At 41.6% G+C, this 18,103-nt stretch overlaps 1 protein-coding gene across 4 annotated transcripts in view; it reads left to right on the forward strand.

Moving 5' to 3' along the window:
• The window catches only part of cadm4 (cell adhesion molecule 4), a 248,717-nt gene that overhangs the window by 199,719 nt on the left and 30,895 nt on the right, over positions 1-18,103 (forward strand). For 3 of the 4 annotated variants that reach the window (XM_061820825.1, XM_061820824.1, XM_061820827.1), the window contains exons 3-6: positions 5,032-5,319; positions 6,563-6,724; positions 9,889-9,979; positions 16,717-16,889. In XM_061820825.1, coding sequence (XP_061676809.1) covers positions 5,032-5,319; positions 6,563-6,724; positions 9,889-9,979; positions 16,717-16,889 — 714 coding nt within the window. Of the gene's footprint in view, positions 1-3,861; positions 3,989-5,031; positions 5,320-6,562; positions 6,725-9,888; positions 9,980-16,716; positions 16,890-18,103 lie in introns of those variants that run through there. The other variant, XM_061820828.1, reaches the window with a different exon arrangement.

The raw sequence follows: 18,103 nt of genomic DNA on the forward strand, positions 1-18,103 counted from the left end.
GTCCTTCCTTGAATATCTTAATGTTTCATATAGAGGAGTAATTTCATTAAATGATGAATTAATTTCTGTAGATTGTCTTTAAATTATTGCTAAATTGTCCAAAAAGGGAAAGCAACAGCAATGCGTGGTTTCATGTTAAATTGGACTGAATTACCACGACTACAAAAAGGATTAGTAACAGCTGTAAGGTCTTATGTCTGTGGTACGTTACGTTACTTACATTGCGTTTTTTTTTTTTTTTTATGACAGCAAAAGTATTCTTCTCTCTGTGTTCGAGATTGCTTTTCCTCATTAGGCTTGCGGGTGAGCAGTAAGCCCACCTTATCTGACTTTATGCAAGAGGCAGGCAGGACCATGGACTGCTTGCGTGTCATTTACTGTAACATTGACGTGTGAAAATTGCACAAAATTATCGTTACATTGTATTGCGTTGTGTCGTATTGAATGAAATCTGGAATATTTTCGAGATACATCACTCTGCCTGTGCACAAATAGTAATTACTTATGCAAAACTTACAACGTATGCTGATGACATGAGGAACTTGATATGAAACGAATATCATTTGTCATCATTTTCAAGTGGTTGGGGTTATGGGTATATACAGGAAACTTAAGTAGATGTGACAGAAGAGTCTCCTCTAGGATGAAGGGCAAAGTTTATAAAACAGTGGTGAGGCCCCCATGATGTACAGATTAGAGACGGTGGCACTGGAGAAACAACAGGAAGCAGAACTCGAGGTAGCCGAAATGAAGATGTTGAGGTTCTCGCTCGGAGTGAGCAGGTTGGATAGGGTTAGAAATGAGATCATTAGAAGGACACCCAAAGTTGGATGTTTTGGAGACGAGGTTCGAGAGAGCAGACTTCGATGGTTTGGACGTGTTCAGAGGCGAGAGAGTGAGTATATTGGTAGAAGGATGCTGAGGATGGAGCTCCCAGGCAAAAGAGCGAGAGGAAGACCCAAAGAGAAGGTTGGTTGATGGATGTGGTGAGGGAAGACATGATGTCAGTTGGGATTTGAGAGGAAGATTCAGAAGATGGGCTAAGATGGAAAAAGATGACACGCTGTGGCGACCCCTAACGGGACAAGCCGAAATGAAAAGAAGAAGACGTGAAACTTAAGTAAGAAGTTGTTAGCATTAAAAATACATTTTGTTTTTGATTAATTACATTTCATCACCGTTGAATCTGCTTGGTTACTCATCCTCTCACTCTCTTGCACTCTCTCTTTTATTTTCTTTTTTTTTCAAGTGCTTGTAGTGCGTTCGTTCATCTAAGTAGATGGGCCCCTTCGCCGGTAATACGACGGTTAAGTGAATTAATCGTGAAGACTCTCCACAGAAGAACATGAATGTCAGACGTTAAACCCTATGATGAAGAGGGCTTAAATGGACATTTCTCGCCTCCAGTAATCGTGAGCGATTACACGTGTTGGAAGAGCAGCTTTGACTATTTAATAGTGAGCATGCCACTCATGTGCTACGACATCCACTTATTTGTTCCAAATTGAGGAGGTAAAGCTGCTGATTTGGGCGACAACATCAACTTCACCACTCATCCTTGTGATAGCGTCGCACGAAGTGTTTATAGATAGTTGAGCTGCATACCCATTGTCGGGGAGGCGCATGGAGGATGGAGCCTAATCAGAACGAGGAAGTGTCATAAAGGACTCGGGAAGCGAACGTAAGGTTAGCAAAGGTGAGGCGAGGGAACAGATAACGAGGGAGTGATGGAGGGAAGGTGATCCAGGTATTTGGGTTTAGCATGAGCATGTACGAGTCCCGTAGGGGAAGTCTGTTGGCAACGTGAACGGCATCTGTCCGAGTCAGTCACTCGCTGTAGATCTCTTCCATCCGTCCATCTGCTGCACCACCACACAGCTCTCAAAGCGTGTTTAACTGTCCAAATAAGACCATTAAATTAGACTTCATACTTTACAAGCGAGCACCAGCCAGTGGCCATGACAGGGTTTTTTTTATTTTTTATGTATTTTTATTTTTTTATGAGAAAGGAGGGCCAGTAGCTGACACAGAGTGGTGGAGCTGACCAAATGGATGCTGCTCGGCATGCAAATAGGGGCGGACCATAAAGACGAACTGGCACTTGGGAGGCGGTGTGACATTTAGCTGCCATTTAGTTTAGAAACGGAGGCTGTTCTCTAACAACTGCCGTCAAGTTAAGTCCTCCGTGCTATACGAAAATGTTAACCCCTAATCTGACTCCACTGTGAGGTCCGTAGGCAGGATGCCGAAAGCTGTATCCGCTACATTAATTGGGCTGTCCCGCATTTGGTTTGTTTCTTCTTGGCATAAGGCTAATGAGTTTTATAGGAGAGCACATGCTTTTTTTTTGTTCTTCCTATCGAGTTACCATTGTGTAAGTGAAAATTACTCGATCGAAAAAAAAGTCGTCAAGGAATTCCTTCACCCACATTGTAGTACGGTTGACACCTGAACATAAAAACTGGTATAATATCTCGGAAAGTCACAGCAATGCTGTCTCACAGCATGTCACCTTATGTACATTGTTTGTATGTTGTGTTGTTGTGTACATTTGTTACCTCAGCCACTGATCAATGACAATTGTCACCTCACATAATGGTGAAAAAAATTACTCCAAATAATAGTGTTACCTTTTGATGTTATACTACATCGCATTACTTTTGCCACGAGTGAAAATCAACTCTCACCTTGCATCAAGCGTACCAAGTATAACGATTCGAAATAAGCCAGCAAATGTGTGTGCAAAAGTGACAATAATGCGGCGTCGTATCATAAATGTTGGGTAACGCTACGTTATTGTGTGCAATGTTATTTTACATAATGGTATTTCGTATTACTTTGCATTACCTTACATTGAATTGCCTTACGTTTCGATACTTTATCTTAAATTGCGCTAACTTAAATTGTCTTCTCATTGACTTTATGTTGCCTTGTGTTACGTTACATTATGTTATGTGACTAGAAGTAAGTAAGTTTCTTTCGGCTTGTCCTGTTAGGGATCACCACAGCATAACATCACAGATGAACGCATGCAACCCCTCTTGGGGAGTAGAGGCCCCGGTGAGATAGGAACTCACAACCCCTGGTTTACCAAACCAATGCTCTAACCACTGAGCTTTGGGGCCTCATTATGTTACGTGACTTTTGCTACTTATAAAAGATACACTGCAACTTTGCCTTACAGAAACAAATTTGATGATTCATAATCACTTGCATTGGTGAGTTAGACAAATTTTACATTAGATTATTTTGATACACGTTATTACACGTCCTTATGTATTACATTTCCTGAGTGTGTTTATTTTTTTTGTCAGAAGTTTACAATTCCGTTATCTATCTATCTATCTATCTATCTATCTATCTATCTATCTATCTATCTATCTATCTATCTATCTATCTATCTATCTATCTATCTATCTATCTATCTATCTATCTATCTATCTATCTATCTATCTATCTATCTATCTATCTATCTATCTATCTATCTATCATTATTTTCCGCCGCAACGTTACAGTAATCCAGTCATGTCATTAAGCGATGGGACAGGTTAATGTGCTGTGGAACGGATGAGTTAAGTGCGCTACAACAGGGGACAATTAACCTTTTAATGTGTCTTTTGTGGTTAGGACCTTTCCAGAACATTCTGATAACTTCTGACAATGGAAGCGCATACCTTAGTGAACTCTACTGCTTATTGTAAATGGGCCTAACACAGCCATCCTCTCAACCTCTTTTTTTCCTCCATTTCTGTATTACTTTGCCTGCCACATTACACAGCTTTATTCGTTTATTTTGCTTGCGCTGTCTTCCTCCGCTAGCCTCTCCCACATACAGAAAAAAAAAAAAAAACATCACGGTGTTGTGACGAGTGAGCCTGCGAGAAGGCTTGCCGGCGGTACTTCAGTTGACGCTGTCCCTTTGGGCGACAAAGCCGAAACAAAGGGAGGGCGGCAAAATAGAGGTGTCAATATCGAGTTATTCCCCAAGGTATTTACATGAATCTATAAACATCGAGCCAGTGCCGCATTGTTGGTACCCTTTGTTAGCAGCCTTTCTCATCAACTCGGCTAACAAAAGGAAAATTGTTGCATATTCGCCGTCTCTAATCTTCTTTTGTTACTGTCTCATCTTTCACCCATCAGCTATTGTGCTGCATTCAATGGCAGCATTTAACCATTTCTCTTTGTAAAGGTGTTTATTCTCCTCAAAAAGTTGCCCAATCCTTCACACACGCAAAAACAAAATATTGATTCGAGACGAACAATACGAAAGGGAGATGCTAATTAGGCAGTCTTTGAAAAAGGATGAATGAAAACGTTTTGCGCAGTCAGTTCTCATAAATGGGCTGACTACAAACTTCTCACCCAACTTTTCACATCAATACAAAACTTTGTTGAGAGGTAAAGGAAGAATTTCGCTGAGAATATGGAAAAAGATGCACAGAATGGAGTCAACACACTGGATCAAAAATGGCTCCGCGTTTTTGTTCATCAAAATCTTTTGGATCGTCAAAGATGATAATTATGTTCCTTTGTAACATCTTAATTTGAATATAGTGCACAAAACAAACAAGAAATCCAAATGACCTGATTTAGAGGGAGGAATTAAAAATGTACAGTAATTATTCATAGTAAAATATGCATATATATTATTTTGTAAAATGCACTTAATTTTTTATTGGTCTAAAAGAAAGTCTAATACTATAAATATAAGCCTGCAACCCAAAAAAGTAGCTCTAACACTTTTCAAGGAATAACCAGTTGGCTTTTTTATTATCCCGAGACTATTTGATAAGAACATATTCATACTCACTCATAATATAAGAAATACATGATAATAAACAGTGGGCTTTTTAAATTGTGTAGTCCAATTGCGCACTTTGAATTGTCATTTTCAGTAATAATGAAGTAGTGCTAGTGTAAAGGAATACCACATATTTATAAAAAGGAACATGTCATAATAATAATCATACAAACAATAGTGTTGGCAATTATGTTAACAATGATGATGTCCTCGTTCCCCACCTCCAGCCTTGAAGGACGACCGCTTTCAGATGGTGCTTTTCACGCCGCGGCTCGTGCGCATCACACTCACCAACGTCAGCGTCTCGGACGAGGGAGGCTACTTCTGCCAGCTCTACACAGACGCCACGCACCACCAGGTGGCCACGTTGGCCGTCCTGGTACCCCCGGAGACGCCTGTGGTGGAGGTGAAGCAGGAGGCCGTGGAGGGCGGCGACGTGGAGCTCAGCTGCGTGTCGCAGCGAAGCAAGCCCGCCGCCACACTGCGGTGGATGCGCAATGGCCGAGAGATTCCAGGTACAGCAAAGGCACCATGAATGCTTTAATGGATGGCTGAAGTGTAAATTGGGATCATATTAGGTCTCATTGATATCATCAAAATTCCGATTGACCTTAGTACTTGCATTATATTTTACCATGCTTTATGTTGTGTTGTGTGAGTTTGTGTAACGTTGTGTCACATCTCAAAGACATGCTGGTAGCTAAATTGAAGACTGAGTAGCCCATTGGAGAGTGCAAATAGCCGTTTGTGTATATGTTCCCTGCGATTGGCTGGGGTCCAATTCAGGGTGTACCCGCCCCTCACCCAAAGTTAGCTGGGATAGGCCCCAGCACTCCCTTGTGAGCATAAGCAGCTCAGAAAATGAACAAATGCATGGATTCTGATTAGCAGGATTCAAGTCAAGTTGACAGATTTTCCTTGTCCCCGAACTCAGTGATTCCCAAACAGTGTGCCGTGAGCGCTCCTCGGGTGTGGCGTGGGAAGTTATCCAATTTTATGTACTTGCTAAAAAAATTTTTTCCAAGAAATAATATATCTTTATTCATCTATTTATGCCAGTGAGGCACAATGACACACAGAACAAAAAAATACTCTTCTATTAGTTGGCAGGAAGTACATACAGTAATTACTCGATCAATTTTTGGTGACATTTACTTTTGTTTGTGTGCCGTGGGATTTTTCAATTGTAAAAGATGTGCCTTGGTTCTACAAAGGTTGGAAATCACTGACCTAACTAACCTAACCTCAAGTAATATTGAAACTTTAAATTTGCTTAGTATCAGACTAAGAATCCTGTCAATTGTTAGTGACAAATTTGAGTTAATGGAAGTCAGAGATAAAAATTGATGTTTTTTGTCCACTAACTACTAATAGGAAACTTCCACCAATTTCTCAACCCACCGATTTCTCAGTATTAGTATTATTTCTCAGACTTAGGTCTACAAATTCAAAATCGTAATTGTCCAGACGCATCTAGAAATTTCCAATGGCTTTGTTTGCGGCCCTTTCATTTATGTATCACCTTTTATTCTCCTCATCCTCTCTCCATACACTGTATTTCTTCTGTTGATTTATCATCTGCAAACTGGCATTTATAATCGTCTCAAAATATGAATGTCGGTTCCTTCTTCATCTTCTGTCCACAAGTGCTCCACTGTTGTAATCCTCCACTTGCCATCAAAAACTCATGTCAGTCACCTCTGCTTCTTCTTTTGCCCTTCGTGATCTGATCTCATTTATCTACCTCTATTCCGGTAGGTGTGGTCTCGCAGCAGGACAATGGCAAGACCATCAGCGTATCGAGCACCATCCGCATACCCGTTGAGAGGAAGGACAACGGGGCGGCGTTGAGCTGCGAGGCCCTCCACCCGGCGCTCGGAAACCAGAAGAGGATCCGACACTACCGCCTTGATGTGTTCTGTAAGTATCAGGGCTGTTCTTATGCCAACTCTGATTTGGTTTGTATTTATCACAGCCAGGAAATAGGGGATGAAATTGTACGTGCCGTTGATATCGTAAGAATATTACTGCTTGCTTCGAGTTGGAAAAAAATAGCACCATCTGTTGGCGTAATATAAAAAAATAAATCAAAGCCAGTGCAGCGAACAGGAGTTCATTGCAGACCGAGCTGTGACACAAATCATAATGTAAAGGGATCATATCAAAGGGGAAAATAATATAGTCAACAACTGTTAGACAGACATGCTAACAACTCTACTGTCATCCATCATTGAGGTTTTTTTTAACCTCCTTTTGCCATTTCTTTTTTCCCTTAGAAAGGAACTTGTTGTCCTTTTTTATTCCATTCTTCCTCATTCTTTTCTAGGCCAACTCCAATAATGGGCTTACAAAAAAAATAAATGTTGATGCAAAATGACTGCAAGGGATTTGGCGGATTCCATACGGACAAATGTTGCAGTGAATGCACGTACCACACAGCAGTAATAAGTTCACGCAATGGGGGATGGTGTGTAAAAAAATGAAATTATAGATATTTCACACCTAAAAAAAATACTGTATCAACTGTCTACAGCAAACCAGAATTGCTTTACCCAACAGCACCTCTGTTATCACTCACATGAGGTTACGTGAACAATATTAAACCATTACATACAGCCCAACACCACTTGTAATACTCCCGCAAGTAGTCAAGGAGCTACACAGCCAACGGCACACTTTCAATCACTTTATTGAGAAAAAGAAAGAAATCCGGAGCTCATTTATATAGCTTCTTTAGCCAACGTTTGATAACTTTGTGCGCACACGAGCTCACGGTTGGAGTAAACATGGCTGCTGACCTGATTCGACAGGCAAGTGCACTCTCATTCGCTGATGCACACTTCACACACTAGGCCAGTAAGTACAATGTGAAAATAGTTACAAAAAGATTAAACTGCATCTCCCAATGACTTTTTCTTATTGGATTGTGTTGTATTGGTTGAATAATGCAACATCAGTTTTTATTACTTTTTTCATGACTCCATTGATGAGTGGGATAATCGGTTAAATAATTGGTTTTAAAAATATTAAAAATACATTTTAAACGAAGAACCGGTGTTTGACTCATGATCAAACTGATCCTGTTTTTGTCCCATTTAAGCCTTTACATGCACCCACCTTTATCTATCCTCAAAAACAGTCTTTATCATTATGTTTCTCTGCCTGAATGATTTAAAAACATAGATTATTCCATTTGTATTGCTACGACGGTGCCGCTCGTTGTCGCGTTTTCGCCCCTGCAGTAATTTGTGTCACGAGTTGAAGCCTCGTTTTTCATTGTTACAATGGCGCCTGTTTATTAGCTGTGCAGTATTTGAGCTGACTGATATGCGGTGCTGAAGCCGCTCTCATTAAAAGCAAATACGTACAAATGTTGTCAAGCAGGGAGCCTGAGGCCCAGTCGAGGCGCCCGGTCCTGGCGTTGGTGTGAGCAGTCAGACCCCATTTCCTCTGTAGTTGAAACTCTGAGACAATCAATAATTGGCCTTGAATAATCTGACACTGTCGTTATTAATTATTTCTGTCCTGCTTATCCCCACTACAGTGGCGGGCATGCTGGAGCCTATTCCAGCTATCTTCGAGCGACAGGCGGGGTTGGCCAATTCCAGGGCACATATCAACAACCCATTCTCACTCACATTCACACCTACGTGCAATTTAGCATCTTCAGAGACCCGAGCATACATGTTTTGGGGTGATGTGGGAGGAAACCGGAATACCCGGCGAAAACCCAAGCAGGCACGTGGAGAACATGCAAACTCTACACTGGCGAGGTCGGATTTGGACCCAGTGACTGCCACTCACGCTCATTATAAAAGTTTCTCTGTGTGTCCACAAATGCAAAATGTCAATTCGAGTGTATTTTCATATCTGTGATATGCTCTTTGAGTCCCTCTAATGCAACGCAGCAATTTTCATCTGTTGCCTGACATTTATTTCATATGTTGGATGTCAGGAGACACAATTTGCAAACTGTTTACTTTGTGACTTGTGATGATATTGAACGATCAATAAGCAACCTTTTTGTTTTATTTTTTACCAGAAAAGCAAAGAAACTCATTTATAAAATATCATTGGATCATTGCATGAAACATTGCCATTTTCCTGAAATGGCAGGGGTTTAATTCACTCAACGCTAGGTGGTGGGAGGGAACTTTCAGTGCTTTTCCGGGTGAAGAATGACTTCAACGAGCAACATGCATCAGGCAGAGCATTGATTCTGAACCACTTCTTTGAAATTACACAGTTTTACTTAGTTGGTCTGTAAAAACAATATTTACATTTATTTTGTACAAATAAAGTATCTTTGTTCTTCTATCAATGCCAGCGACATATAGAGACAGGCAGAAAAATGAACAGCTCTTCCAGAAGATGGCAGAATGTACATTTACCGTATTTTCCGCACAATAGGGCGCACCTAAGAGCTTATAATTTTCTCAAAAGCCGACAGTGTGCCTTATAATCCGTTGCACCTTACATATGGATCAATATTGACCCTTTAGTGCAGCTCCGTCTAATCTACTCTCACTCTACTTTAGTGTCTATTCTATGCGCCTTCTAATCCGGTGCGCCTTATATATGAAAAAAAGTTTTAAATGGGCCGTTCATTGAAGGTGCGCCTTATAATGCGGAAAATACGGTACTGTTTCTCTTCTTGTAACACAATCATAGCTTGAGAGGCCCAAATTTGGCATGAGGAAATTCATTTGTCAGTAAATTGAGACAAAAACATAATTAATTCGGTGTGCGCAGCTGTGTGTGTGTGTGTGTGTGTGTGTGTGTATATATCACAACTAGGCATTATCGTCCTTGTCAATGCAGAATAGTTTCCTGTAGTTCTGTTAGTGGAAGTAATTATGTACACTATTGGTTATTTTCATTTCTGAACACTTGATTTAGTCAATGCTAAATCATGTTTGTTGATCATACAAATGTCTCTGCATGTTGTCTGTTGCCTTGGAAACTGATGTCAAATACGCCACAAGACACATTTTGTTTACCTTGTTCTGATTAATATGGATTCCCCCCCCCTCTCTCTCTCTCTCTCTCTCTCTCACTCTTTTTCTCTTGCTTTTTGGTCACAGTTGCACCGACCGTCAGGATCGTGTCTCCCGCTGGGATCTTGCGAGAGGGCGACTCGCTCAGCCTGTCTTGCTCAGTCGTTGCCAACCCACTGTAAGTCCTCCTGATGAATTCCAAAGTGCATCGTGCTGCATGTACCTTGCAAGCTTGGGTTTCACGCTGAATCACTGCCTAACGATTCCATTTTTGAGAATGTGGTGCAACCCCCCCTTGCTTTAAGTATTCCTACACTATAATGCATTAAGAGTTCATGAAAGTGTATATATTATAGGGCACCTGTTTTACACCGTTAAATGAAAATGCATTGCAATGAACCTGAGATTTGTCAAGCCGGATGAGATCATCACAGTATGCCTCTATTTGAGAGTAAACCAGTAAACAAGAAATAAGAGTTAGTATTAAGCCTGAGGGAAATACATTTGTTGGAGGGCCACTGTCATGAAATGCATGATTTTTAGTATGTGTAATGTTAGTATGTAATATGAAAAAACGGCATCTGACACGGACCCATGTGTTGTTTTTTTTTTACCACAAAACATGATTTTGACGTATGTAGCTTTTTGTAACTCCCGCCATGAAAATCCTCTCGAGGTATTTGTTTTCGAGAAGAAGCAGGAAGTGACGTACAGTACAGGCTGCTGCGTCGGGCTCGTGGACGGCAGCGGTTATGAACAATGCTGCTACGACAACGCCATAAAGCGGCCCGGCTCAGCGCCGTGATAAGCCACCTTGGCGCTGAAAATGAGCCACCCCAGGTGACAAGGCAACCTTGCCGACCAGGGTGGCTCGTCGCGGCGCCGGGCCGTGATGGCTCATCTCCGCTGCGGAAGTTTATCGGACAGTGAGGCGGTTTGGCCGTGATCGCATATAATCTCAATATGGCTTGAAACAATAGGGTAATATTGCCCCGATAACGGTTGTGTGATCTTCTCTTCTTCAAAAAGAGCTTCCGTGTCAGAAGGGGCGTGTTCGTCTCCAATAGTTAGGGTTTCATTGGCGAATGTCCGCGTGACATCCTGGACAGTAAATGCAGCCAATATGGCGACCACTTGGATATCGAATGAGACTTCCGCAACTTTGCGCATGGATGACGCGCTCTCCGCTCATAATTATTTTTTCATGTAGACATTGAAGTGAATAATGATATATGTATTTTTCATTTCACTATCTATTTTAGAATGTTCATAGGGATGACACTTGACCCTTAAGCGTGCAGAGTTTGCTTCATAATTAAAATACTAGAATACATATGAATACTTTATTCCACTTGAATACACACCATACCTCCAATATGTGTGTGTGGGGGGGGCTTAATCTTGATTTTTGTGATAGCGCAAAGTTCACTGTTTGTGTTTTCCCTTTTGGCAAAACCGTCTGCGCCGAGCTAGGAGGTGTCAGTACAGCGAGGGTGTGTCCCTGGAGGTCCGGTTGGTAGAGTGAGATTTTGGTCCCAAAAAGTTACACCTTCCACCTACTGGGACCACGTCTAACTTTTAACACAGACACTTCAGTTTGTCTGGTGAGAAATGAAGTTAGCCAGACGTCCTCTCGGGGGTACACAAGATTAAAAGTGTAGGCTGCAGCTAAAACTGAAGAAATTACAGGTGTGGATAGTTGTGGTCACCATGGGAATGATATTATAACAAGCAGATGGATAGAAAAACTTGTATTTGAAGGCTAAATCAAAATTCAACAAATGTGCTCAGGAACTATGAATACATTCTATGAATATTTCAAAAATATATCCATCTATTCATTCATTTACTGTACCGCTTATCCTCACTATTTTCGCAAGTGGGCTGGGTGCTCCCTGGGCTGGTTGCCATTCAATAGCAGGACACAAATAGGGTGAATCCCGTTTCTCATCATTTCTACTCCAATCTACTCGCTCCCCAATGTTTCAACTGAGACCCAGAAGTTGATCTCTGACGGCCATTTTAGGGAGCACTCCAATTCACTTTAAGAAACATTGAGCTGCGAGGATCCAGCATGGATCCACAAATGAGGTAAAATTGAGGGTCCAGTGATGTATCCTTTGTCTTATCGCTCCTCAACAGCGACGCGTATTACATTGGCCGTTTAGCTGTCGGATCAGAACTTCAAATGAAATAGATGAGCTCTTTTTTTTTTTGTAGTTGCTTGATCATTTTAGTTTTGATACACTAATTTTTGCTGAGTAGTTTATCTTTCAGGCCCTTTTTAATACTGGCTAATGGTTACCATGGTAACAGTAGGGTCCCCGCAAGCCTTATCTAGTGGTGTAGAGAATTGAATGAAAGACACATTAATAATATATGTATGTATATATTAGTGCCCTACGATTGGCTGGCAACCAGTTCAGGGTGTACCCCGCCTCCTGCCTTTTGACAGCTGCGATAGACTCCAGCACTCCCCCGCACCACTTGTGAGCCTAAGCAGCAAAGAAAATGGATGGATGGATCTGTATATACTGTATTAGAAACATTCAGAAAGTACTGTAAATGATTTTTATGCAGCTGCCAACCTTTTAACTTCTTTAATTAGCCTAGTGTATAGTTACAACTTTCTATAATGTAAAGATGAATTCATTGTGAGAATACTATTAAAGCACCTCCATATTTCATGCGTCGTAACGGCTCACTAATTACATTGTCACTTGCCTCACGTTAAACCGTTATGTAATAAATGATGTAATTAAATGATCATACGTCGACGCATATGTTGGATATATCTCAAAAATCAGACGTTAGCTTTAATTACTTGTGTACTCATTTATTCCCACTGCCGCAAAATCAACCAAAGAGTACTGACATTTCTTGCGACAGCCGGATCAAAACATCCTGATCCTGATTTTATTACCTTCAGCGAAAGAGCGCCTCAAGCTCTTGTTAATAAGAAAAGTGTAAACAGAGATATAATATGGACCTACTTGGTCTGAGATGAGATGAAAGAAAAAGTGTCGCTTCCAAACAAAGCTCATGTCCTGCTGTGTTGGAAAGTGGGGTTGGTACTATAAGAACTTAAAGCCTAAATGCAAGGGCATCAAAGAAAATTAGTAAATTATGAAAACAAATTCAAAAAAACAAACAAAAGAATCACAAAAATGCACAATATACTCCATTGAAAATGATGAAGAATTGAGGAGTTAAAATCCAGACAGAGCTAGCAAAGCCCACTTGAAAGCAGAGTCCTCATCCAACCTGTGAATTTCTCCCTTTCAGCTATTATTGGTTTTAAATATATAATTATGATCCCGGTATGGATTAGACGTAAACATCCCGCACACCCTGTAGATGATGGCTTTGAGTGACCCCCAAAAGGGGGGAATTATACTGGAGAAAGAACAAATTCTTTCCTCAGTTTCACAAGGTCAAGATGAACCACTTTGGGATGACCGTTACAAGATGTTTCTCTATTGCAGTAAGTGCTCTCCCAGCATGCTTTGGGGTACGAAAGACCTCCTTAGTGCTGCGAAGTATAGTGGGAACATGCTGGGAGGATGTAAATAGCTTTTAAAGTGCACATTTTGTAAAATTTTTTATTCTTGTATTTGTTTTATTTGCTCGTTATGCTTTTTTTAGTTTGCTGTGGTGTGATCATTTGAGTTTTGATGTTACACCTTGAGTGTGTACATCTTGAATCATGATCTGCCTACACAGGCAGTGTGTGGGGCAATGTAAGCTTCTTCTGGTTACAGATGAAATACAATTGTTCCTCACTGCCTCGTGGGCGGCATCATCTGGTATCTTATATACACACTAAAACACGTGCTAGCATACTTGCTAACAATGTAACCAGTGTGTTCATGTGTACTTCATTGGACAAGTCACACAACATTCGCAGATGATGGAACTCGTTATGTACTTAAAATGCGCTCTGCATTTTGGAGAAAATTTAAGATTTTTTAAGTGTGGCTTAGGTCGCAGAAATATGGTACATCATACTTTATTTGCGGATTATTCGAAAACTGTTCTTGGTCCTTCCTGTCAATTTTCCCGTTTTTAGCTAGTTTTGGGCTGTACAATAATTTCCGGCCGATAAGCCATGACTTTTTTCACACGTTTTCAACCCTGCAATTTATGCGGTAATGCGGCTAATTTGTGCATTTTTTTCTAACGGCCGCACTCTAGCAGAAAAGGTAAGAGTGAGACCGGTGGAATATATGTGCTTTTACCAGTCCGGCCCTGTTAGCGATGGGCTAGTGTGTTACTGCTGTGTCTCGATGATTTTTACCAGGATGTTTTTTTAACCGGCCCTGTTAACTTAGTGCTAACGTTAGCATTGCCACTAGCGTTGGCGCGGCACTAGTGTTAGCATTAGCGCTGCGCGACCATGAGTATAGCGGCACTAACATTAAACTCTCTGTTTACCGTTTTTCTTGATAAATATCTCATGTTTGAATTTGGGATTCAATGTGGGCACTTGCGGCTTTTACACAGCTATGGCCTATGTATGTATTAAATGGTATTTCCTTTACAAATGTACTGGTTGAGGCTTATAACCAGGTGTGCTCTCTAGGCTGGGAATTACGGTAATTATATCCTTATTCTACAAGGCCAGCCCACTATGACGTCTTAAATTTGTAGAGAGAATGCTCGCACAGCTCCATGGGTGAACTGCACCACCATTCAGGAATCTTACAGTGGGTGGACTGCCTATGAGAAGCGTATTGACTCAAGCCTCTGCTAAACCTTTGTAACACTTGGTCGGGGACACTTGCTGTGAGTATGTGATGGCCCAGCAGGCTCGTGTGGACCCTTGTCTCACACACTCACACATGCACGCACACGCACACACGCACACACACACACACACACGCAATACAATCCTCATTGACACCCTGTTCAATCCCTGTCAAGCGTTAAAGACCAATTAGTGGTAGAGGAATTAGAAAGAGGATAGTGATGTCATTTTGCTTGACTGGCTTCTTTTTAGCTGGTGCGTGTGTGTGTGCACACGCATGCGTGCGTGTGGTGTGTGTGCATGCACACCCACGCATGTGTGCATGTGTGCGTGTTACAATGCCAGAAAAGGTGCGACAGCTCTCTTTTGGTGACCTGACCAAGACTAAGTGGCTTGACTTAAGTGTCATGAACTAAAAGTTTTGGGTTTTTTTTCGTATGTGTGTTCACGACCCAATCGAAAAAGTTTAATTAAACTTTGTGAGGGACTGGAGCTTTGGATGAGTTGCGGCTGGAATCTGTGCATGCAACCACAAGCCATGACACACAGCCAAGCGCAGCTTTGTTCAGCAGGGTGCCGCTGTAATCCTCATACCTCCTGTGTGCGCACGTGTGTGTATGTGTGCGTCTCTATCCCGAAAAATTGGCGCATCTGAACCGTAACGGAAGACTTTCATCCTCCTGTGCCTTTCACACAGAGCCAAGCCACCTTGTTGCGATCATCACATCACATATAGAGTAATCATCTTCAGTTCTTCACGGGGAACTCAGGGTTGTTTATTCATCCGAGCGACAGTTTAGGTGCAGTTTTTTTCGGGGTTAGCAGTTGAGTTCAAATGGGCTGAACAATTAGCTTTTTGTCTGTTTGTAAAATCTAACTTTCGACTTTCTGTTGCGCTTGTACTCATTAAGGTAGCGGGGGAGCCACAGGCTATGCCAGCTGACTGTGGTCACCAACCAATCGCACGACACATATAAACGAACCACAATTTACCATGCATCTTTTGGGATGTGGGAGGAAACCAGAGCACGCAGAGAAAATCCACACAGACACTGAGAGAACGTGCAAACTCCACACAGGCACGACCACATTTGAATTTCAGAACTGTGGCAGCTGTGCTGTCCACTGTGGCCCATTTTATTTTATTTAGAAATCTATCTATATATATAGATCTATATTTTAACATTTCCTCTCAGCATCAAGCTAAACATTGCTAAACTAAGAAATATTTTTTTGTTGATAAGCCTGTGTGTTGCAGTCACTCACATTTGAAAAATGTACAGGTGTGGTCAGTCATGCCCGCAGATATCAAGTTACGGGTGTGGTCCACCAGTCATGCGCGCAAATATAAAGTTGCGGGTGTGTGTTCTGTTTGTAATTATGAATGTATCCCTTTAAGAGCGGAGGGGGGCAGTGTCAGGTAAACTAGGAAGTAGAAGTAGGCTCAGCAGCAGCTCGTTGTGACCGTGTAAAAAAAACAACAACAAAAAGACGTCAGGCTGTGGTTCACTGCGCTGGATCAGTTTTCATCCGTGCTGAGAGTGCGCGACAAGTGTGGAATTGGGCAGTTGCGCAGCTTAGAGGGAACACGGGTCAAAACTACACAAAATAAGCAACGTCTTTCAATATCTATGTATTTCTAGTCATAACAAATCTTGATGATTCGTGCTCGACTGTGCAGTGTGATGGCGTGTGCGCGTTTCTTGATCATTCTTGATCATAATGTATTTATGACTTGGCTAAGGCAGACATCAACTCCATATTTTATACCAAATAACAAGAAGTGATTTCAGCATTGAAATTGGCCCAAAATATAACAGACAGTCCGCAAAAATAATGACACAGCCCAGCTCAGCGTGGACAATAATGCCAAATGCGCAAACCTCGCACAATCGTGAAGGCTTGACTAAGGGTCTACATTCACTTCCATGACAGCCAATGATAGACACATGAACACAGGCGCTCACATTCACGATTATGGAGTCATTTAGTATATTCAGTCAACTGAATGTATCTTTTTGGTACGTGACAAACAAATTTCATGGTTCCTACTGAGATTTGAACCCGGATCTCTGGTCTAATTTTAAGGTATGTTTCCAAATAAGTGTTTTCTAAACTAAACTGTACTTTTTTTTGGGAAAGGTTGATTTCTAATGTCATTTCTGCAGGCCCAGGGCCATCCAGTGGTCCAAGATCAACGACACATTACCTGAGCGGGCCGAAATCTCAGGGCCCACCTTCCAGATTTCCCGCCTGAGCCAGTCGCACAACGGCACGTACTTGTGTCAGGCGCAAAACAACTACGGGCGAGCCGCCGATCACTACACTCTGCTGGTCTACGGTGAGCCCCCCCTTTTCTCTTGTTTACATGTTCAATCTCATCCTTGTAATTGCTACCCCATCTGTGCAATGTGTGTCCTGTGTTTTGATATTTCTCATCAGTGTGTTTTGATGATGTTTGTATTGATCCCGTCTTGCTGGCATTGTCACATTGTTTCTACTCTCGACACAGAACAACAGATGTATTAAAATCCTGACGCTGTCTTTCTGTTTTATTTGCTTTTCTCAATTTGTTCCACAGTGGGACGCTCCTGCTAAAGCTCCTCTACTTTAGGCTGTTATTGTTTTGGCCTTTTTTTGTGACTTAGTTGTTTCTTTTTATGCATAGAAAAGGTAAGACAAGAAACAATAGACAACAAAAAGTGCCCCAAAAAAATGGGCACGCATTAGCGAATCTGTTACATTTTACATGATGACAACAACAAAACATCTGTTGGAGAGGAGCTCACAGGGAGAGAGGAAGCATATTTTGGCTGCTAAGATATCCAAAGTTTTCACAGATTCACCGCAGACTAAATTTTTCATGAGGGCTGACCTGAATAGACGGCACGGCGGGGGCGCTCAAAGGGGATGATGATGTTGACGCGTGCAACATTGCCTGTCTTTTTTTTTGTTCTTCAGGAAAAGAGAGAAAAGGTGGTGGGTGCCTTTTGACTTTTAATGTGGTTACCTGTGTGTGGGGCTTTTGGGGGTGGGGGGTGGAAACAAATGAGTAAGCTGGTTTGGATATTTTTGAGCGAAAACAGCAGATTCCCCCAGTTTGGGGCTCTTTGCTGTCGCTCAGTGGCAACTAGGCTGGACTTTTTTCTCTTTTTTTTCCTGATAATGTTTACTGCTACTAATGGATATATTCTTCAAGTATGTTTTTCATTGGGTAGGCGTTTCCTAAATGAGATGCATATTTTAAACTTGGAATGCTTTTAAATGAGTCAGTAAATGTGTGGGGAGGTAAATGTGTAAAGTACATTTTAATTAAGGAGTACTCTTAAAGAGTCTGGCACTTAATCATTGTCAAATAAAAAAAATATTGATTTTCTGAACCACTTATCCCCATATGGGATGCATTGTCATGTTGAAAGACCCAGCCACAACCCATCTTCACTGCTCTGACTGATGGAAAGAGGTTGTTCCCCAAAATCTCACAATACATGGCCACAGTCATCCTCTCCTTAATACAGTGCAGTCATCCTGTCCCATGTGCAGAAAAACACCCCA

The sequence above is a fragment of the Syngnathoides biaculeatus genome, chromosome 5, assembly GCF_019802595.1.
Source record: "Syngnathoides biaculeatus isolate LvHL_M chromosome 5, ASM1980259v1, whole genome shotgun sequence".
Taxonomy (NCBI): domain Eukaryota; kingdom Metazoa; phylum Chordata; class Actinopteri; order Syngnathiformes; family Syngnathidae; genus Syngnathoides; species Syngnathoides biaculeatus.